This window comes from Myotis brandtii, unplaced genomic scaffold (assembly GCF_000412655.1).
Source record: "Myotis brandtii unplaced genomic scaffold, ASM41265v1 scaffold208, whole genome shotgun sequence".
Taxonomy (NCBI): domain Eukaryota; kingdom Metazoa; phylum Chordata; class Mammalia; order Chiroptera; family Vespertilionidae; genus Myotis; species Myotis brandtii.
The window spans coordinates 4,401,765-4,424,823 of NW_005357764.1; the positions used below are offsets into that span (position 1 = coordinate 4,401,765).

A 23,059-nucleotide genomic window follows, 5' to 3' on the forward strand; every position below is an offset into this window, starting at 1 on the left:
TGAGGAACTGTATTTAAAGGGCCAGAAGGTTGAGAACCACTGTCTAAGGCAGTGATGGCGAACCTATGACACGCTTGTCAGAGGTGACACGCGAACTCATTTTTTTTGGTTGATTTTTCTTTGTTAAATGGCATTTAAATATATAAAATAAATATCAAAAATATAAGTCTTTGTTTTACTATGGTTGCAAATATCAAAAAATTTCTATATGTGACACGGCACCAGAGTTAAGTTAGGGTTTTTCAAAATGCTGACACGCTGAGCTCAAAAGGTTCGCCATCACTGGCCTAGACTTTCTGCTACAAACTCAAGCAACTCACAGTCTGAGTGGGAGTGGGCAGAGGGACAATCAACCAGTCAGCCATGTGGCAAGCTTCCAAGAGAAAAGAGTACTTGAGCTGAGTTTTAAGAGATAAATGGTAGGAGTTAGAGGGATTAAAGGAAAGGGCATTCTACAAAAAGGGGACCATAGGAGGCACAGAAAAACATGATGCTTTTAGGACACTACATACAAAAAGTAGTTGCTATGATTGCAGCCAAGGGTCTGTGGGGGAAGGGCACGAGAAGAGGTTTGGGGCCTTGTGTGCTGAACCAGGGAGTCTGAACTTTATTCTGGAAACTGTGGGAAGTCATTGAAGGAATATTAAGCAGGAGAGTGGCATGACCAGATTTTCAATTTAGAAAAGTCACTGTGACTGAAATATGGATGGCAAAATTTGAGGAAGCTGGGATGGAAACGAAGACTAATTAAGAAAGCACTGTAATATTCCAGACAACAGATGAGAGTGGAGCCAATTACACTAAAAGCTGTGGGAATAAAGAGTGGAGGCTTAGAAAATTTTGAGAAGGCAGAATCTGCATAATTTAGAATGGCAGAACATACCATTTTAAGAAAGTGTGCCTGTTATCTAGTATGTAGGTTAAAGACATTATGGAAATACTGTTTATGGGCCATCATGATGGAAACTTTGAATACAGTTCTTTGTTCCTTTTTTGTGCCATATTCTTTAAAAGTATAAAAGTGATTTAAATCCAGGACACATTTGGTAGCAGCAAATGTACAAAGCAAATGAGAGCCTCTTGGGGGACCATAAGGCTTTTTGATGTTTGGGGACCCTTACAGAGGATGTGGAGTATGCAGACTAGTGACATGGCTTGATACTATGTTTACCATAAGTACTACCATTGATGATGACCAAATATACTAACATCATGGGATTATATGATATGAATACATAAAATAATAATTATAAGCAACTTTGAGAAACAAAAAATCTTTATTTTTTACAAAAGTTTTCATAAATGCATTTTATATTTGTTATGCATGCTATTATAACAAAGCAACTAAAATATAACTATAGTTAAGATACTTTTATGCATATTTAAAAAGTAATATTTTAATCTCCTTTTTAAAAATTGAAAGTAGAATAAGCAATTCTTCAAAAAATATCCGTTTTTCCCCTCATGCATTTGTTGCAATGACTTAACAAGGAAAATTAAAATAACCAGTCAAATGAATGTTTAAAAGCAACCGTCACCTCATGAAAACCTTTTCAGTTTGGGACCAGGTTTAGAAATGCTTGTATGCCAGGTATTTATCTATTGCCTCTGGGTGACAACCATGCATATAGTCTAACTGAAGCTTCCCATTTGGGACTTTGTCCTCACTTGGAGGCTAATCCCATTCTTACTGCAGTTGATTGTAGATTCACAGAAAGGACTGTGCAGCATACTTGAGAGAAAATTCAGACTACCAGGATCATTTTGTTCTTTCATGTATATGCTCCTTTAAAATAAAAACAGGCAAGAAAATGCAGCAACTTAGCTCAACATATAATTTATCAATTTTATATATGATTACTCATTTTTTCCTGAGATAATTAAGCAAGTTTATAAGTAGTCTGTTTTCATGCAAAAATACATTTTCCCATTCTTTACATTCATTTTGTAGCATTTTGTATTCTAAATAACTAGATCACATTTGTGCTTTATACATTTGGAAAATAAAGAATAATTCATTTTCTTTACTGCAGAAAATTAAGATTATTGGTTCTCCGATGGGTAATACAATCAAGTTAAGTGCCAACTTCAAGTTGCTAAAACATCACCCGACTATAAAAATAGCAATGGAAAGTTCTATTTTTTCTCATGCTTGCCGTTTTACCTAAATTAGGAATGAAAGGTTGACTTGCTCATGTGAGGGAGGCATTCTATATATTCATTCATTCCTTGGACTCCTGAGTTTGTGAGTTCCTAACTGTTGGAGCTAGGCCTATACACCACACCTGGTCAGAGTTTCCTCTCACCCGGGGGGAGATCACAGTATAATATAGAGATGTCTTTTATGGCAAAAGGAAAAAAATTGGTGCATATTCTATTTTAAAATATACACAAGATTCGTTTGTAAAATGTGTGATTTACTAACACATTTGAATGAGAAACATAAAAGTGTTTAAGAACATGTTTATGCTTAAGGAATTGATCTCTGTTATACCTTTAGACTTAAATTGGTCTGACATCCATTGTGAAGGTGAATGTCTTAAGTACATAGCTTTTTTCTATGTTGGTTAAAGAGAAATAAAAACGTTTTTCCTCTAAATAAAGTTGGGAAATCTGAAGCAAGAAGAATTTTTTCATTAATACATACTGTTTCATTTCTTCTTTATTAAAAAGTTCAGTGGAGTTAAATAGAGGAACAGATAAAGGTATAGGGCAGTGGTCGGCAAACTGCGGCCCCTTGAGTGTGGCTCTTCCACAAAATACCACGTGCGGGCGCGCAAGTACAGTGCGATTGAAACTTTGTGGCCACACTCAAGGGGCCAAAGAGCCGCATGTGGCTTGCAAGCCGCAGTTTGCCGACCACTGGTATAGGGTGTCCCAAAATTCACGCAAAATTTGAATTTTATGCCATTTGTGCCGTAAAGTGTTGCCAACGAAAAAAAAAGCTAGCGTGACAGCTGATAGTTCAGGGTTATTAAAAATGGAGCGCTACACGAAAGAACAACGCGTTTTCATTGTTGAGCAATATTTTAAAAATAATGAAAGTTTGGCAGCTACAGTTCGCAATTTTCGTGCAAAATATGGTCAGAATAGTGATTTAACTTCATCAACTGTGAAGAGATTAATTAAAAAGTTTAGGGAGACTGGATCAATTTAGTGATCTTAAACACTCTGGCTGTCCTTCAACAAGTCGTTCAACACAAAACATCGAAGCAGTTCATGAGAGTGTTGCTGAGAGTCCAGGGACATCAATTCGGCACTGTAGTCAAGAATTGGACATTTCGAGAAGCTCTCGGAGGCCATTTACCCGATATGCTATTCCATACATAACCCTATACTGTATACTTTATGAATCAATAAAAAATTTACAATTTTTAATTATAAACCTGTGTTTTCTATCAAAATTACTTCTTGCGTGAATTTTGGGACACCCTTTACATGCAATATATTTAGGGTCCCTTGTTCACTTTTCTCAGCACATCTGCAGTAACTTATTTATTGGCCCAAGTGTGGTGATTTCACACAGATCAGGAAGGCTGGTAGAAACATAAGATCTTCAAAATGAGAAAAAGAAGAAATCTTAAGTAGTCTATATTCAATCATATCTAACTATTATGAAGTATAAATAGAATCAAAATAAGTTTTAAATAACTTGGTTATATGACATTGTCAAAATTCTTTTGGGAACAAAGCCAACTATGCAGTTATGTTAAATGAAAGGACAATGGGAAACAGCTTCAATTTTTTCAAGATGTGAAGCTATTTGCCTTTAAAATAGTATGAATATTCAATTCAGGCGATGATTTTCCCTTTTAATTAGTCAAGTATATATTAAGTGTAAAAAAACAACAACAACGCTATGTAGATGTGGCCTTGGGCATTTTCTAGTATTTATTTAGAAATGCCTTTAAAAATTAATGTGCATAGAACTAGCTCATTTACAAAAAGTCAAATTTGTAAGTATAAGTAGTGGGTATGCGAAGACAATATGCCAAAGGAATGCATATAAAAATTGGATAAATATATCCAATGAAGCCGTGGTCCACTTCTCCAAGAATGAACTGGAAGTGTGTAATCACTGCTACACACTCATCCAGAAGGCCTATGTGATTACGCAGCTGGTAACTTACAGTATGGATTTGTTCCAGGGGAAAGGGGCTTCTGGATTGTGAACACTGCCCCCATCTCTGCTTTCAGAGTTCTGTCTCTAAAGAAAACACTTTCACCCTGGCCGGGTTACTCAGCTGGTTAGAGCGTCACCCCGTTATTCCAAGGTTGTGGGTTCAATCCCTGGTCAGGGCACATACAAGAATGAACCAATGAATGCATAAATAAGTAGAACAACAAATCTCTCTCTCTCTCTCTCTCTCTCTCTCTCTCTCTCTCTTTCCCTCTCTCTAAAATAAACAAAATAAAATAAAGCATAAAAAAATAAAACACTTTCCTAGGGACATCTCCCTGTGCAGATGCTCCGTCTGTAGCTTGGACCTTAATTGCTGCTCATGCTGGGCTTTAATTATGTGAAATTATTGACACCCAGGTGCAAGAAGTGTCTAAATACATAATGCAAGAGAGGAGGTTTTTGTGGTTAAGCTTAGAAGCATTTCAGATTTTATGAATGGAATTATGCCCCAAGAAGACATTTATCTATGATGGACTGAAAAGTTTTCCATGGGGTATTTGAAGAGGTTATTCAAAATTATGTTGTGGAAAAATTACTTTACTTGGAAATAACATTCCTTTCTCCTGACATCATGCCTTGATAGTCTTACTGAAAGAAAGTGAAATTGTTCAGAATTTTAGCCATTTGGGGTTTCCCAGGCCAAACATGGACATATTGAACATGGAAGACTGGAAGAACCCAGCAAGGAACATAGTTAGATTAATTGCTGCCCACCCTGAGAAATAATTCTGGGTTTCTCTTCCCACATCTTCTCCACAGGTCCATTCATTGTAGAGTCAACAGACAGCTTTTAGAATTAATGTGGTAAAAAGTCCAAAAATGTACACATACTATTCTTGAAGTAGTTATACATTACATTTTTTCTAGGTTGTTTCTGAATGTTTTAATGAGCTTATAAATGAGAAAATGTTTTGAAAGATTTTTGTGACATGTTATATAAATATAACATTAGTTTTAAGAATATCTGAATTTGCATTTTTACGAATAAACATAAAAATTAGAGAGAAAACTTTTTTTTCACATCAACAAGGATTGTCATGTTTGAAGAATCTAGTTATGTAGAATGTGAGCTATCACATTTCACTTTAGTATGATTCCGCACACCTAGTTTTAATTTTTAAATCTGATTTAATTATGATTTTGACAATCGGTTATTGAATGAGGTAGTCCACATTGCCTGGATATTTGCTGTATCTGGTTTCTAGTCCACAAGTAATTAAGTACAATATATCAGTTATGTTTTTTTCTTTATGTTTAATAGGAGTGCTATGAACATTGAGAATATATTTCTTTTAGTGGTACATAGTTCTTGAGGAAAGTCTTGATTTTTACATTGCCATTTGCAATATTCTTAGCAGCTTGCTACAATATCATTTTAATAAAAATAAAGTGTACTCAGTGATGATAGAGAAAATATTGTTAAAGACTTCTTGGGACAGGAAAAGGCTCAGTCGTAAAGTCACGTGCTTATTCATTTTCAGCTGTGTCATTCTGACTCATTACTTTCATGAATAATTATAATATTGCTACACAGTCCACTGTACTGAGCAGAACTTGCCTTGCACTTCACATGGAGGTTGAGTAGAGCGCTTGTATTTGTGTTTTGAAGTACTCTCTCAGCTCAGGTCTCTTAGCCTTTAGTGTTGGTGTCAGCAAGCCATTTTGAACTGAGAACATGTCAGAATGGATGTGAATGGCTTTTACCTAAAAACCAAAGGCAGAACACATATTTATCAGGAATATAACACAGCATTTATAGCATACATGACAAAAGTAAACAGGCACATGGGAATAGCTCTATCGATAAAAATACACTATGCCTTTTTAAAACTATGTTAATAACATGTCAGCCTATTTGACATGTCTAAAAGCTGCCTTCTTTTCCTTCTTACTCCTTCATTTAGCAGAAATGAATTGGTTGCTTACTCTGTGTCAGGCATTGAGGACACAAAGAGTAATCATGGGTGCCCCTGCCCTCAGGGAGTGCAGTCACACCCAGTAAAGCAGACACACTGGGCAATCATTAGTCGATCTCCTTTTTTCTTTTCTTGAGTATGAACCATGCCCACAGCTGTAGCAGCTAGCTTGTGACCATTAGGTGATAAGCCAACACACTAAGAATGGAGAGTAGGAAGACAGGCAGAGCCTAGGTCTTTGAGGACCTGTACCTACCTTGGATGGCCTATCTTTGGCCTTCTTATGTGAGAAAAAAACACAGAAATGCATCCTATGTGTTTAAGACACTGTGGTTTTTCTGTTAGAGCTGAATGTATTTCTGATAGAGCACCTAACCCAGGCTTGGGCCGGATTCATTGAAAAGAGATGCCAAGTTGAACTCTGAAGGATAAATAGGCTTTAGCCAGATGAAGATAACAAGGGGAAGGGGAGTGGTTGCTGCCATATGGTCTGAGTAGAAGGAGGGTGCTCCAGGCAGAGGAAGCACGTGCCAGAGCACATTTGGGACATTGCAAGTATAGGCTGAAGCACATACTAGTAGTACAAATGAAGAAGAGCAAGATAGGGCTGGAGAGGTAGACCGAATTATAAAGGACTAATATGCCAAGGTAGGGAATTTGGAAATAATACTCTAAATAATTTTTTTAAGCTAAACAGCGAGAGACAGAACCAGAATGGCTCTTTAGATTGACTAATCTGTTACTGGATTGAAGTGAGGTAAAAGTGGAAGTTGGAAGACCAGCCAAGAGGCAAGATTGCTGGTGATTTGGGCCACGAGTTTGCTATGGAGACAGAAATAGATTTCAGGGGTAGAAAGGACAGGTCTTAGAATTGGTTTGGGTAAGTGGTAAAGAAGAGATGATGATGGTTCTAGGTTTCTGCTTGGGCAGAAAAACTGGAGGAGCAGAAAGATTCTTTGGAGGTGGGAAGATCAAGTATTCATGTAAAGTTTGAAATGATTCTGAGACACCAAGCAGTCTTTGGACATTGGCCATATAAGTATTAGTATGAAGGACAGAACTGCAGCCTAGACTTGAGACAGGGAGGAGTGACTGAAGAAGAAAGGAACTGGAATGTGGGTTACAAAAGCCAGGAAAACAAGAGAGAGGTCATTGCTTCAGGTGCTACTGTCCTATGAGAACTGTTAATAAAATCAATGGGCACAATTAGGAAATGTTACTTCAAAAATCAATGTATATACCACCTCATACCCATTAGGATGGCCATCAACAAAAAAACAGAGAATAAAAAGTGTAGGTGAAGAGACAGAGAAATTGGAACCCCTTGTGCATTGTTAGTGGAAATGTAAAATGGCGCAGCAACTATAGAAGCCAGTATGGCAGTTCCTCAAATTTTTAAAAATAGAATTACCATATGACCCAAGTAATTCCACTTTTGGGTATTCCCCAAAAGTGGAACTGAAAGCAGGTTTCCAAAAGACAATTGTATGGCCATGTTCACAGCAGCATTATTCACAATAGCTAAAATGTGGAAGCAATCCAAATGTCCATCAGTGGATGAATGGATAAGCAAAATGTGGAACATTATTCACTGTAAAAAGGAAGGAAATTCTGAGATGGCAAAGAATTCTTTGCTGAGAAAACTCTCCCTTACATTCACTGATTTTTCAGATAAAAAACTCAATATATGTCCTGGCCAGTGATGCTCAGTGGTTAGAGTGTCAGCCCACGCACCGAAAGGTTGCAGGTTTGATTCCCGGTCAAAGGCACATGTCTGTGTTGCAGGTTTGATCTCTGGCTCTGGTTGGGGTGCATGAGGGAGGCAACCAATCAATGTGTCTCTCACATTGATGTTTCTCTCTCTCTCTCTCTCCTTCCCCCTTCATCCCTCCCTTCTCTCTCTAAAAAAGCAATGGAAAAAATATCCTTGGTTGAGGATTAAAAAAAAAGTACTGTAAATTTAAATATTGTATTGGAATAAAATATCTGAAAAGTGTCAATTTATGCCAACTTATTAAAGCACAGAACTTTTCATAATTTATAATGAAATACTTTTAATATACAATATTGCTTATAAATAATAAACACAGAGTGAATAATTGAGGACAGAGAATAGAGTAGAAAAAATATTTAAATTAACTAGGAAAATGCTAAATTCATTTCTAATTTAAAGGCACTTTCATTAGGTAAGTACTCATTTCAATGACAGGAAATACAATAAAATATTTTTAATGAGGACTTCCCAGTCAGAATTTGAAAAATCTATTAAGTGTTGAAGTTTACTTTGTATTGCCTATGCAAATAAAGCACATAAAAGTCAAGAAAAATGGTTAAAACAGAGTTAAGTATGCTCAAATACTTCCCCAAGTACCTACATTAAAAAATTATTGATATTTTAAAGGCTTCCTACCTACTCATTAAAATATATCTTCCAAAGATCACCATAAATTAATGGTTGGCTTAGTTCTAGGAACTGTCTGTTTCTGGAAATTAATTTACATTAATATTTTATCTAATTCAAAGTTTAATTCATATCAATCCTGCCCAGTAATTCTGAACTCTTAAAGTTTTTATTGAATGATTTAAGCCTTGGACTTGGATACCTATCTTTGTGTATGTATATTTCTTAAAAAATTAGTGTTAAGCCTTAATTGATCATTCACATTTGCGGGAAAGGGGACAGAACAGGCTGACGATGGATTATGGGTTAACTCAATTTCTGTTGAACTCTGTAACAACAGCGGACTCTCCTCTGGCATGAGGCCTGGTGTTTGCTCTCCTGTGGTCAGCTGAGGGCACACACTGGCTGTGGTGGGGAGGATGCCACAGACCAACAAAGAGGTGACAGAGTTGGCAATAAAACTCAGGCCTCTCAGGTGCCACATGACTTCTCTGTATTTGACGTTACCATGGTGAAGGCAGATTAGTAGAGCAGTAACTCTGCTTAAGGCTTATGGAAAGTCAAAAACATGTCTCCTCTCAATGAAAGCTCTAACTTGCACAATGGTTAACACTGGAAACATAGCCAAAGGTACCTTTTTAACATAAGCTTAAGAGTTGGTAGTCTTTTTCAGGAAGAGGATTCTAGATATTATGATTCCCCACATGCCCTGGGGTAGGTCATACATCCCAAACCCAGAAGGGGGCGTGCAAGGCCTTAGGAGTCACAGGAACTAATCAGTTTAGTAATCCTGTCCCAGACCTCCTGCATCCCCAGTGCCCTCAGAGCCAGCCCATGAGGCGAGCACATAGGCCCAGACCAGACAGGCCTCCAACCACCAGTCTGTGGCCCCTGCTCAATCTGGTCAACAGCTTCCTTATGGAAGGGCAATAAAGTCAGTTCTACCAAATTTAGAAATTTAAATAATTATTATGCCAGACTGACCTTTCATTCAGAAAGATAAATATAACTTGCTGAGTATCTCAGATTCTATAATTTTTATTTTTATAATTTTATGAAGATTTATTCATCCAGGTCTTATTTGCCCTAAAACATGCTGTCAGATGAGAGTAATGTAATGTTTCTCAAGCTAGGTTAATGTAAAGATCTATTTAAAAAAACAAAACAAACAAAATAAACTATTCTCAGACCCCTTAGTTTGAAACTTAAAAAAAATTAATCTTAAACTGTGGAAATGTTTTTTAATTGCAAGCAATTGCTCCAAGAGTTTTATATTTAAGACTGATTTTAAAAATGTTTTTATGTTATCATCAAAATGAGCATATAAAATTTAAAATTCTCATAAGCCTTGCAGATCCCTAATACTACACTGGGCTAGTACTGACACTGCCTGGGAGCATGCCAATCACCACCTCTTATGTGGCAAATAAGTACTGGGCATGCCCAAAAGAGTGACAAGCTAAGGGAACACTTGATTTTTTAAAAGTGAATTTACTGGGGTGACATTGGTTAATAAAATTATATAGGTTCCAGGTGTACCCTATTGGAGAAACCGTTTTATGAAAAACAATTATGTTAATTACATACTAGGAAACATTAAAAATCAGTATATTAGTATCTTTCTGCTTGATAAATTTTTCTTTTTGGATTTTTGATTAAAGAGGATGTATAAACGGTATATGCAAGTAGGACAAAGTATGCTTATGAACTCAGTTACAGTAAGAATCCCAACCTAGCAAAGACAAAAGGTCTTAGAGGACTACTGTGTCCTCTCCTAATATATTCTTTGTCTCTTCCTCTTTGTAGAGGGCATGCTGGGCTAATGGATCATTGGCCCAAGGAGCACAATTTTTCCGATGTCCTAGCAAGAAAGCGTGCCTGCGGTAGTCAAGAAGAGTGTCCCCATAAAAGTAAAAATAACACAGGGATCTGGCCTGGGCAGTCGCAGGCATCTTGGAGACAGATCATGTACACATGATCCGGTGGTGAAGGCCAGGGTAATATTTCAGCTTTATGAACATTTGTGATTACAAGGACAACGAGCAGTCTCACTCGATATATGACCTATTTTAGTTTGGACGCAGGCTGCTGCCGTCAGGGTAGAACTGGCCTTCAGGGGTCTGTTGGTGCTAAGCCTGCCTGCAGGCCACAGCGTGGAGGGTGGGGAATCCAGGTCAGGGTCACTGTGGGCTAGTTTAATTTTCATCACTGCGTGAAGGGCTGAAACAAGTATGGGGAAGGTTCCAGTTACCTGTTCAAAAGAATGGAGTCCACTTTCTTTTCCTAACCTCACCATATCTTCCAAAATGGCTTTCTTCAGCTCCTGAATTGAATCATATAGGTAAAATTACAATATCAAAAACACATTTCATACCAACACACTCTCCCTCCCACACCTCCAACTGGAGCTGACACTCCCTGGCAGCATGCCAACACCACCTCTCATCTGGCAAAGAAGTACCAGGCATGCCCAAAGGAGTGACAGGCTAAGGGACCACTTGATTTTTTTCTAATTGAATTTATTGGGGTAACATTGGTTAATAAAATTATATAGGTTTCAGGTATACAATTCTATAATACACCATCTGTATATTGTATTGTGTGCTCAGCACCCCAAGTCAACATGATGTTTTTTGTTGTTTTTTTGCCGCCCCCGCCCCTGGCCCAACATGATGTTTTTAAGTGGCCCTCTGGTCAGCCTGGTGAGTCCCAGGGGCCCCGTAACCCCCAGAAGAGCCCAGGGCCTAGTGGAATCGATAGGGCCTGTGGTTGCTGCTAAGAAATGGACCATGTGACTGGAGGGGCTGAGGCTGAGACAGAGCACAGAGATCCTCTTCCAGAGCTCCCTCCATGTACCACGAAGATTCTTAAGGTGTGAGTGGCTAATGCTCTAAGCATGAAGAACTGTGTTACTTTTTCAATTCCATGACTGTCTCTCTAAGCCCAGTAGATACAAAATCCACCTCACACTTGGAGAGAGCATGGCCAGTAGGCAGAAGGCCTAAGCTCACATCTGACACTGCTGTTAACCAGCTGTGTGGCCGTGGGCAAGCCGCAATCCTCTGTGGACTCTCCTGCAAGCTGCAAAACAAGAGGCCTGGACAAACTTCCTGTGATGTCGTCTAGCTCGAAAATTCAATAGTTTTATCAAGCTTTCTAAGAAGAAATGTGAGTCTGGTTTAGAATTCCCACCATGTATAAAGTTAGAAATTTCCCTACATGTTCGAATTTCGCCTGTCTGCTATTTTCCTGTTCTCTCATAATGCAGTATCAAAAAAGGCCCAGCAACCTTTTAGGAAACAGCCCCACCATACAGACCTTATTTACACAGAGCTCTGAGTATGTCCCTTCAATTCCTCTCTTCTGTGCCCAGGAGGGCATGACTTCAGGGTCAGGCACAACAATGCCCACCAAAAAGGCCTGCAATCCCACCAAAGAAAAACAAGTCATGATGAAAGCACTTTTTTCCCTAGTCACCATATTTATTTTGATTTTTTTCTAAAAACATTAAAACGTTTCTGAAATAGATACAAAATTAAAGATAGTAGTACAAGATATACCAATCACCAAAATAAAACAATCACCAAAATTGACAAAAGCTTTTTATCATCACAAAAGCCCTTATATTATTATTTTTAAACATTTATTAAAGTATAGTTGACATACAATATTAATGAAAAAAGTTTTTAAAGTGGTTATCTGTAGTCCAGCAGTAAAAATAATCTCTTGGTATGCTCAGACTCTACCCTTTTCTAAAAATAAGTAGATGGCTATGTTATGAAACATTTCCACCAATATATAACACATTCTTGACTATTTATTTTCTGATATTTACCTAACTTTGTAAAAAAATTAATAAAGAATAAACCTAAGGAGATTAAGCATCAATAAAGTTAGACCTACATGTACCTTTAATTCTCATACAAAACTCAAATGAGTACATCTTCAGGATGGTAAACAAACAACTCGATGAACCAAAATATGTTTCTCAGGATTTCCTGACATTTTAAAATTAATATGGTCTTTTATTTCATTAACATGCTTCATTAAATGATGAAAAATAATTTCATAATATTTAATTATAGCAATCCAATTAATGCAAAGACTATATTCATAGCGATCTTTCTGATTTTAAATCTAAATGATGTTGAAAACAGAATAATAAATCCTCTCCAAATAATTTAATCCTAAACCACGTTAATTAACATATTACAATAATATATTAGGCTATATCATCATCAGTGCCATTGTTGCAATATTATACCTATTTATCTGTAAAGTTCATTTGCATATTTCAAAATCAAAACAGTAGAAATTCTGAATTTTACTTCAGCAACTTATTTCAAAATTCCTCTTAGAAATAGGTAGAATATTAGTTAAAAGTGGATACAAGCCCTGGCCAGGTAGCTCAGTTGGTTGGAGCGTTGTCCCTATACACCAAAGTTGCCGGTTCGATCCCTGGTCAGGACACATGCAAGAAGTCTCTCTCTCTCTCTCTCATACATACATACATACATACATACATACATAAAAGCAGTGGGTACAGCCGTAGCCAGTTTTCTCAATGGTTAGAGCACTGGCCCCTGGACTGAAGGGTCTCGGGTTCAATTCCTCTCAAGGGCACATATCTAGGTTGCGGGCTCAATCCCCAGCCCCAATCCGGGGCGTGTGCGGGAGTGTCTCTCTCACAGCAATGTTTTTCTCACTCTGTCTCTCCCTCTCCCTTCCACTCTCTCTAAAAAAATCAATAGAAAAAATATCCTCGGCCTTAGCTGATTTGGCTCAGTGGACAGAGCGTTGGCCTCTGGACTGAAGGGTCCCAGGTTCAATTCCGGTCAAGGGCACATGCCTGGGTTGTGGGCTCGATTTCTAGTAGGGGGTGTGCAGGAGGCAGCTGATCAATGATTCTCTCTCTCCCTCTCCCTTCCTCTCTGAAATCAATAAAAATATATTTAAAAAGAAAAATATCCTCGGGTGAGGATTAACGACAACAACAAAAAAAGTAGTGGGTACAGCACAGGGAATATAGTCACTATTGTAATAACTATGTATGGTGACAGATGGGTACTAGGCTTACTGGGGTAATCATGTTGCACGTTATGCAAATATCAAATCACTGGGTTGTACACCTGAAACTAATATAATATTGTATGTCAACTGTAATTGAAAAACAAACAAATTTTTAAAAACACACACACATGAAGTTAAAAGTAGTGGGAGTGTCCATTACTATAACTTCAAGCAACTTAATCGCCTAATTGCAATTTATCAAACCCTAAATAATTAAGATTTCTTCTTTAACAAGGAATTTTCTTTCATAATCTAATATGTAGGTGAATATAGTGTCTGATTAGAAATTAATGTTTACTACTTAATCAAATACCAAATACTTAGGAAATCATTCTGAGCTAACTCTAGATTTTTCAGCAGGCCCAGCACCTGTGGGAGGGCTGGAGCACAGGGGACTCACCTGTAAGCTGTCCCCATGGACATAGGTTTGTGCCACAGGCTCACTCCGGGTGTAGATGTTCTCAATCTTCTCAGGTGCAACATATTCTCCCTGAGCAAGTTTAAATATGTGCTTCTTCCGATCAATAATTTTAAGAGTTCCCGCCTGTGGAGTTGGACAAACAGATGGCATCCTCTGAACCTCAAGCCATCACTCCGTAGTGCCATAGTCCCTCACTCCTGTCCTGCCCCACCTTGCAGACTCCACCCAGATCTGTTCCTCTGTGACTTCTCTGCTCTTGACAGCCACCGTGCACAGGGATTGATGGCTCAAGCTCTGCCCTGAATGACCTCAGCATTTACCCCCTCCCTTGCTCCCCCTCCCACCCTGCCGCCCTCCTCCTCAGAAGGCCCGCTTGTCTTCCCACCAGGGCTTCCCTCTCGCCCAGGCCCTTGCTCTAGCTGTCCCTTTTCTCACGGCATCTTCAGATTTTCCCCCTTAAGCCATGCTACTTTCGCCCCAGCTACTGCCCCAGCTACTGCCCCAACCCCAAAGAGTGCCTCTCCACCCACAGCACACAGCCCCCAGTGAGTCCCTCCTGACCAGCCGGATGGCCAGGGCCTCTGCAGCAGGCAGGCCACCCCTTGGGCAGTGAGTGCCTGAGCTCCTGGTCTCCAGGACCCCCTTGACCTCCCTGCCTCCCCTCAACCTTTTTTGAGTTTCCTAAGTGGGTCTCTCTCCTTTGGCTCAACCTTGAATGTTGCACATTCCTCACCTCCACTGACATGCGCCTTGAGGTTAAGCACCATTTATCTCTTCATTGGCCACTCCCACGTCTGTCTAAGCTTCCAGCCAGACCTGTCACTGAGCACCAGACCCAGAACTTAACTCTCCTCGGGACTCAGAAACAAGGGTGGTTGCATATGCGACATGCCCCCAAAGGAAGCTCCTCACTGCCCTCCTCGCGCCTGTCCCAGCCCCCAAGCCCTAACACTGGAGATGGCCTTGCCATTTGCCTTTCCTGGGACCTCCCGCAGTCAGGCTCATCCACCCTCGCTCACAAGCCTCTCTCCATCAAACCACTTCCTGACCGGCCAGCCCTTTGCACACACTCTGTTCGTGCCCCATCTCTATGACCCACCAGAACCAGAGCCATTTCTCCAGAAGAGAAAAACAAGCAGGCCCTGCTTTGCTCAAAACCCAGGCTGGACAACACACACGTTCCCTACACTGGCTTCTTTGGTATTCATGGTACTCTATGCACTGGGTGTCATCACCTCCATTGCACAGATAAGGAAAGGGAGGATCAGAGAGGTTACTTAACTTCTTCAAAGCCACACAGCTAGGAGGTAGGGGAACCAGGATTTTAAATCAGGTCTTTCTGGATCAGAAATATATACCTTTTCCTTGTATCTAATACTATTTCAAAACATTACTTTAAAAAAATTTAACTCCCACAGACTGCCTGCCTGTTGTCTTGGGCTTTTAGTTCAAGCAAAACACTAGGTACTTCACGTGAATTAATTTACGTGCTTCTCACAACACCCTGCAGGGTAGGTCATTTCATCCAAGTTATGGGGCATCATGGCAGAGCCAAGGCTTTGTGAGGCTTTAAGCTTTTTCTAACTTTGAGGATCCTCTTTAAGAAAAATAATATAAGATGAAGTACAGAACCTTGGAAGGGGCCTAGGCAAGTGAAGGGACCTGAAGCCTAAGCTTTCTTAGCTGATGGGACAATCTACCCTCCATCAGTGTCCAGGGCCCCGCTGACTTCTCCTGTCAGCCTCTTCCACCCGCGGGCCCTCAATTAGAACTGACTGCTTCACTCCTCTAGTGTCTCTCCACTCAGCACGTGCTGTGACTCCTGCCCTGACTGTCCTTCCCAGTCGCTCCTCTCACTCAGGGCATATCCTGAGACTCAGACCCAGCAGGCACGTGTCCTCCTTGGCCTTGCCCCAGGTGAGCGTGGCCCTCAGTTCATGCAACCGCACTGAGCACTGTCTAAAGACTGGACGCTGCCTAAAGACCTGTCTCTCCCCTGAGCAGAGTCCCTGGCCCAGGGCACACATCAAGGAACATCCTCAACTGCTGCAGGATTGAGCGTTTCTCAAAGGGAAGCACACAGACCCAAGCAGGGGCAAACAGCTCGCCAGCCACTCACGTGACCAGTAAACTCAGCATCTCAGAACGCCCACCAGAACCTTAGAGAGACTCCTGGGGCGGGCTGCGTCAGACAAGGGGCCTCCATTTCAGCAACAGAGCCTTTTCTGCTCATAGCTTTCAACTAAGCATCTCCTGTGTGTCAGGCTTTGTGCTAATTGCTTTACATGTATAATCTCACTGATTCCTCACAATAACTGTGCAGGTAAGCCATGGTGTTATCCCCATTTTATAAATGACAGAATGAGGCACAATAGCTGATTTGGGCTGCAAGCTGATTTGGGCCACAGCCAAAGAGTTTCCCGTAGCTTCACACTCTTATTCTACAAGTGAGTCCCAGGGTCCCAGAGAGGGATGAGGCTTTGTTCATGGTCATGAGAGCCACTGCTGTCAGAGCCACAGGAACGCAGCCATTTTGGGGCTCAGCGTCAAGTTTTCCTCCTGCTCAGGGCCACTTCTCAGCGGGGACCAGCGTCCTGGGCTTCCACCGCTGCCTTTCTCAGGCCTCCCAGAACTATGAACTCCTGCTCCTTGTACTCCACCCCCCAGATTCCACAGCACTGCGGGTCTTTCTGGAAACCATGAAGGGTAGGCAGTGGGCCCCACATTCCAACTGTATCCTCCCACAAAGATCCCTATCTCCTGCCTCAGGAGGGTGGAGGAGAAAGCGTTGGGGGCAAGGTAAAGACAAACCTCTTAATCCCTGGAGGTGTTCCTGAATGACTAGCTGTCAGGCAGGACATGGAGAAGACCCCTGCCTCAGAGTGAATCAGATTTTCACCCACCACCCAAGTGCTTGGAGCTCCAGGCTTCCCAACACACGCACCGGCAGCCACTGCCCAATGTCTCCAGTGTGGAGCCAGCCGTCGCTGTCCAGGGCCTCCTTTGTCTTGTCTGGATCTTTCAAGTAACCTTTGAACACATTTGGTCCTCTCACACATATCTGCAGGGACAAACACCGGTTTCTCTCAGCCCACAGCGTAAGGATTCCTGATGTGAGGCTGTCAGGGGCAAGTGTCGAAGACTGTACGCTATCCCCCAGGAAATCCACTGTGCAGACGGCAGTGATGACAACAGAGGACAGGAACAGCCACCATGCAGCCAACAGTTCCTCAAGCTGCATCCTCTCCATCTCTCCTCTGTGCCCTGGCCACCCCAGGCCTCCCTCCACCATCTCTTCTTCCTCGGGAACCCCCTGGCCTTCGGCAGGTGCTGCTTTGTGACATTGGATGGGGTCACATCAGATACTGATGGCCGGCTGGTTCTACCAGAGAGGCTCAGCCCCTGCCTCACCAGGCAGCCAGGCAGCTTCTACCCACTCGCATGGAATGAATGAGTATCTACCCCACCTGGCCTATCTGCAAATAGCTATGTTTCTGCTGGGACAGATTCACAGCAGCAGGCCATGCCACTTAGAGGGAAAATAGGATTTCTTTTTTAAAGTTTGAAAATTATAAATCTTGAGTTAGACCAGCCCTGCCGTGGTCTTGTTTCATAAACAGAAGAGGGAGGAAATACTGAATTCGGTTGAGTCAAATTAAGCAGAAATTTAAAGTGACTTTACACCGAGGGTAAAAGAAAACTAATTCCATTTTTTTCCCTTTACTCATTACATGCAGCCTCCACAGACACGAATGGCTAAATAGCTGAAGTTTACCTCTCCCTCTCCTTTGCGGGTCCAATAGTTCAGTTCCACGACGTCGACGAGCTTGATATGATTGCAGGGCAGAGGCGCCCCCACGTGCCCTAGAACAAACACCAGAGCAATGTGGCATGGTCAGTGTCCAGGTCCACTTCAGCACTGAAGACGCTCCATGCCATGTAACCCCCCCCAAGTGGTCACAGTAGGGAATTATGGACGAAAAGCAAAACACATTTAGACGGGCATGTGTCATAGGCAAGCGCTGACAATAAAACAAAGTTCTGGAGAAGGGAGAGGCCAGCCTTTGCAGACCTTTGTTTTACATCTGATTCTTAAAGAGCTGGACATGGGCATGTGTCATAGGCAAGCGCTGACAATAAACAAAGTTCTGGAGAAGGGAGAGGCCAGCCTTTGCGGACCTTTGTTTTACATCTGATTCTTAAAGAGCTGGACAGGCACACCAGCCTGGCACCAACCTGCAGAGTCTGTGGGGCTCACACCCACACCGACCACACGGTCAGGAATTTTTACAATCGTGCCCCTGTTGAAAGACTTTCCCCTTTGTCAGATCACAAGTCTTGGTTTGGGGTTCATAAAATAAGGTCATCACTGCTTTTCCTCCAGTCACCAGACTGTTGACCAATGTGCCCAGGAATCATCTAGGAATCTTGTTAAACTGCAGATTCTGATTCAGTGGGTCTGGGACGAACCCTGCGATTCTGCATGTCACACAGGCACGCAGGGGATGATGCTTCTGGTCCACACACTACACTGAGTAACAAAGGAATGGAAACCAGGACAAGGTAATTCGACCCTAAAAAACTTCTAATTTTCTTGATCTTGTAATTTCCAGCCACAAAAATTACATTGAAGTCATTTTCTAGTAATTTGTGTGAGTGTGGTTGTTACAGAATTCACTGTAATAAGGTGCTGGCCAAGGTCCTGAAGGGACCGTGAGGACAGAGCCATGGAGATAAAAAATGAGGCAGTGACACTTTGTTTTCTCTTTTAAAAGAGAGGTTGAAAAATCTTTCACAATTCGTACAAACACATCTATCTTCTCATACTCAATAGCCTCTGCAAGTTTTTATGGTAAGGATGAATAAAAAAGGCAAAACTCAAAAGTCTTACATAGGAAAATGCGGAGAATGACATAGAGGGAAGTAAGTATCTGAAAGGAAGGGCATACATAAGAGTGGTTGGCAAACATAATGGCAACAATAATAAAAAAATAGTGAACCAGGACCCCAGAAGACAGTCCTTGTAGATTTGCCCGTGGTAGAAAGATCAAAGAATTTATACACCAAAGGCTTCATTCAGCTAGAATTTAAAAGATAAAACTCGGGAAAAAATGCTTCTGTACTTGACTTGGCCAAATCGGATTTTGATTTAGACTCCACCTATCATGTTTCTGCTGACTACCTCAAGGTGCCCTGAAAACAGGATTGCATTACTGGGCCTATTTCTTGTGCATGCACATTATCCCAAGTTTTTCTAGTTTGCAGTTGAGCAAACTAAAGCATGAGAGTGGAAAGCACAGAGAAAGTTGGTGCCCTAAAGGATTCCTTTGCTGGATGGTGTTTAGTCTTCCAGTATCTGGTCTAAATTTGTGATGGACCATACAGGGACTACCTGCTGCTTCCTCCTTACCCTGAAAGATGAGTCTCTTCAGAACGAGGCAGTGGGTGGGATCTGCTCCTTCCTGAGGCTGCCACTGCCTTCTAGACACTAATGTCATAGGAGACTGTAGTTCCCAAGGGCCTTGGAAATGGCCCTTTAAGAAACAGTGCTTTGGCCACTAGGAAGTTGCCTCTCCAATTCATAATTGTAATCTTTCAATAGTGCACGATTGTAAAAAAATCCTGATTGTAATCATAATCAATTCATAGCCTGCTTCCTTCATTCTACACCCAGCCAGCATGGCTCAGTGGTAGAGAGAGCATAGATCTATGAACCAGGAGGTCATGGTTCGATTCCAGATCAGGGCACATGCCCGGGCTGTGGGCGCGATCCCCAGGATAGGGCGTGCAGGAGGCAGCCAATCAGTGCTTCTCTCTCATCACTGATGTTCCTATCTCTCTCCCTCTCTCCCTTCCTCTCTAAAATCACTAAAAATAAATTAAAAAATAAAATAAAACAACTACAAGTGCCTGGCTGGTGTGGTTCAGTGGTTGAGCATCGACCTATGAACCAGGAAGTCACAGCTCGATTCCTGGTCAATCCCCAATAGGGGGCATGCTGGAGGCAGCCAATTAATGATTCTCTCTTATCATTGATGTTTCTGTCTCTCCCTCTCTGAAATCAGTAAAAAAATATTTAAAAATAAAAAATAAAACAACTATAAGCAAGGCTGTGTGGTATTCAGAATCTATGAAATCTAGTATACTGACATAATCATTTTTTCCTGAGCTATATTTTGGAATCTGTCACTTCTTTATTTTTTTAAAATACGACTTCGATTTATCTATAAAAAAATGGAAAAATGCAAAGTAAGAAAACACAAAAATATGTTAACAAAGAGGACAACAGACCCATAATGGTACAACCTAGACATTACCACCATTAGTATATTTCTTCTATTTCTGCTTTTTTTCCTGATGTTCCCTTGTAAATTTACTTTCCATGAGAAAATTTTGTAGCTGTTTTAATTCAGCAGTGCCTGGTGACACATCCCCACATCTCCTGTCCATCCTACCTGAGGTCCAGTCCCCAGGTGTGGTGAAGGTACATCCAGCTGTGCACTCAGTTTGGCCGTAACCTTCATAAACCTTCAAGCAAAACATGGAAACCACACTGTAGGCACACAGCCTCTTGCAGCTGGCTGGCTGCCTGCCTCAGCCAACTAAGCTCCCACCCTGACACCTGCTGCTCCATGCTGGGCATGGTGGGAGGGAGGTGCTCTAGAGGCAGGTAAATCCAGGTGAAGCTGAACACAGATAACAGGTGTGGCTACTTTGCTTGGAAGAAGTGCCACTTTTACCACACTTAGTAGATAAGCCTAAGTGGTTTGGGGTACAGATTTCTGACCTATTTTCAACTACTGACTCTATTTTTTATTTGGATAATATGTATTAAAGACAAGTACTTTAAAATCTACTGTATGGTTTACTTTGTCTCTGTAAGATATTCCCCTCCAGAGCCTCGTGTGTTTGCAGGAATAAACCACATGGGAGAGTCTGCTCTTAGAAGTGGTCAGGCCATGTTGGGGTAGAAGAGGCCAGCGGCTTTGAAAGTATAAAAAGTGAAGGATGCACATCGATGAAATAGATGTGCCTATTTTACTTAAAACCCTTCAGTCACAGCCATGTCACTATACCCTGCATATGTAAAAACTTAATACATTTTAACCAAATGGGTCAATGAAGGAATGGAATTTTTAGCGATGACAAAACCTATTGAATCAAATGACAAAACACAAATGGACTTTCAGCATCCCCTCCCCTGTGCTCCCTTTCTGGATTGGGCGATATTTTACAGGCTGAAGAATGCAGAGATGCTGCTACAGGTGTGCTGCAGATTCCCCAGCACATTGATGCTCCACATAGTTTATCAGCCCCCTTTCCCAGACTGGATGCACCTGGGCTTTCCATATGTCAAAAGGTCATACTGGCTTTCAGTGGCACTGGGATGTTTTCATCCTCAGAGGAATGGAGCTTCTATTCCACAAAAATCTTGCCCCCAGGGCCTTTCCCTGTCCTCACACACATCTGCTTGCCCCCCGGGGAAGGCCACATGAAGGTAATACCTGGCACCCCAAAGCTGCCCGAAGGAATCCCAGGACTGTTGGTGACGCGGGGGCTGCTCCAGTCACAATCATCCGCACACACCCACCAAGGCTGGCCTGTGGGAGAGAAGAGTCTGCCAAAGTCTGTGCTTCTGGAAGTGGCGTCTAAGGCCACTCATCTTGGCCTCAGCCAAGGTCAACATTCAACAATTGGACCCTACTTGCACCCTAGGGTAGGGATCAGAGAGAAGGCCTCAACATGAGCTGAGGAAGTCTGTTCTTCAAAATGAACAACCCAGTCAGCTGTGCAATATGGCCAACTCTATTACGTCTTTTGAGATAAGTGCCATTTATCTATGTGGCATTCTATAATTTTGGTTCTACTTTCCTTAAAATACACAGCTATTCCCTCACTCTCCCATCATTTGCAACCATCCAAAAACAATTACTTAGGACAATTCCTTCCCACTTCCATGTTAATGGCCTAGCCTTTTTTCATTTACAAATCAATACCGTACTCTGCTCTATTTACTATGCAGTGGACAAAGAAGTCTTTAAATATGTTTATGGAAGTTGAGCCAAGAGAGTTTAAATATTAATTTCCATAGCTAAAAATATAGTAAGAAAAACTGAGTAATGATACTAATTAACTACACATTCCTTGGATAATGCAGGACTTGGAAACTTTAGTGGGGATCCAGAGATGAGCAATTCATGATCAGCTGGTTTGAGAGAAGCTGAAGGAACAGGACAGAGGAAAAGCAAAGGAAGATTCTTGGGCCCAGCCAGAATGGCTCAGTGACTGCGTGTCAACCTATGAACCAGGAGGTCACAGTTTAATTTCTGGTCAGGGCACATGCCCAGGTTGCAGGCTCAATCCCCAGTGTGGGGCGTGCAAGAGGCAGCCAATCAATGATTCTCTCTTATCTGTTTCTCCCTTCCTCTTTGAAATTAATTAAATAAAAATTATTTTTTTAAAAGGAAGATTCTTGGCTATCCAAGAACCTAATGCTGCTGGAAAGCCACCATGGCCAGAGCTACAAAAAGGACCAAGAGAACCTTCAGGCCCCAGGAGCTCTTTGGTGGACCTGACCACCAAGGCAAAGCTCCCCGTTGCCTATGGAAGTCAAGGGACCTACTTTCTAGGAGTCCTTCCTGCTGTTTGCCTTTGGACCAATATAACACATCTCCAAATAACAAAAACGAGTCCTTTCAGATTTCAACAGTAGCTTAAGCTTTGATTTCATGACCAAATGAGTTATTATTTTATAAGATTACTGTATACCACTGGGATGAACTTCTCTAATTCTTCTGTAAAGTCACCCATTAGACCCTTGCGTGTCTAGAATCACTTGTTCATTCTCTTACCTGAATCTTATTAAAGAAGAGCTCATCCCAGATACTATCATTCCTGATGATTCCGCTCCGAACTTCAGCCTGTTTACGCTTTGCTGCAAACTCCAGGAGCCAGCGCTTCAGTGGTGTGTTTGCCTGGCTGAAGATCTAAGGAGCACAAGTTGGAAACAGCTGCTGGGCCTGTCCCATCTCTAGACACCCTCCTCCCCCCAGGAGGAAGGTCCAGAC

At 41.5% G+C, this 23,059-nt stretch overlaps 1 protein-coding gene across 6 annotated transcripts in view; it reads right to left on the reverse strand.

Annotated features, from left to right (window-relative positions):
- Window positions 1-1,258: 1,258 nt before the first annotated feature.
- The window catches only part of ACSL6 (acyl-CoA synthetase long-chain family member 6), a 55,964-nt gene continuing 34,163 nt past the window's right edge, over window positions 1,259-23,059 (reverse strand). For 5 of the 6 annotated variants that reach the window (XM_014539103.1, XM_014539104.1, XM_014539101.1 and 2 more), the window contains 9 exons: window positions 22,844-22,978; window positions 21,497-21,592; window positions 20,447-20,519; window positions 17,767-17,855; window positions 16,936-17,052; window positions 13,971-14,114; window positions 11,819-11,920; window positions 10,752-10,823; window positions 5,412-5,887 (listed from right to left, as the gene is read on the reverse strand). In XM_014539103.1, the coding sequence (XP_014394589.1) occupies window positions 5,750-5,887; window positions 10,752-10,823; window positions 11,819-11,920; window positions 13,971-14,114; window positions 16,936-17,052; window positions 17,767-17,855; window positions 20,447-20,519; window positions 21,497-21,592; window positions 22,844-22,978 (966 nt within the window). In that variant the 3' untranslated portion in view covers window positions 5,412-5,749. Of the gene's footprint in view, window positions 1,787-5,411; window positions 5,888-10,751; window positions 10,824-11,818; window positions 11,921-13,970; window positions 14,115-16,935; window positions 17,053-17,766; window positions 17,856-20,446; window positions 20,520-21,496; window positions 21,593-22,843; window positions 22,979-23,059 lie in introns of those variants that run through there. The other variant, XM_014539102.1, reaches the window with a different exon arrangement.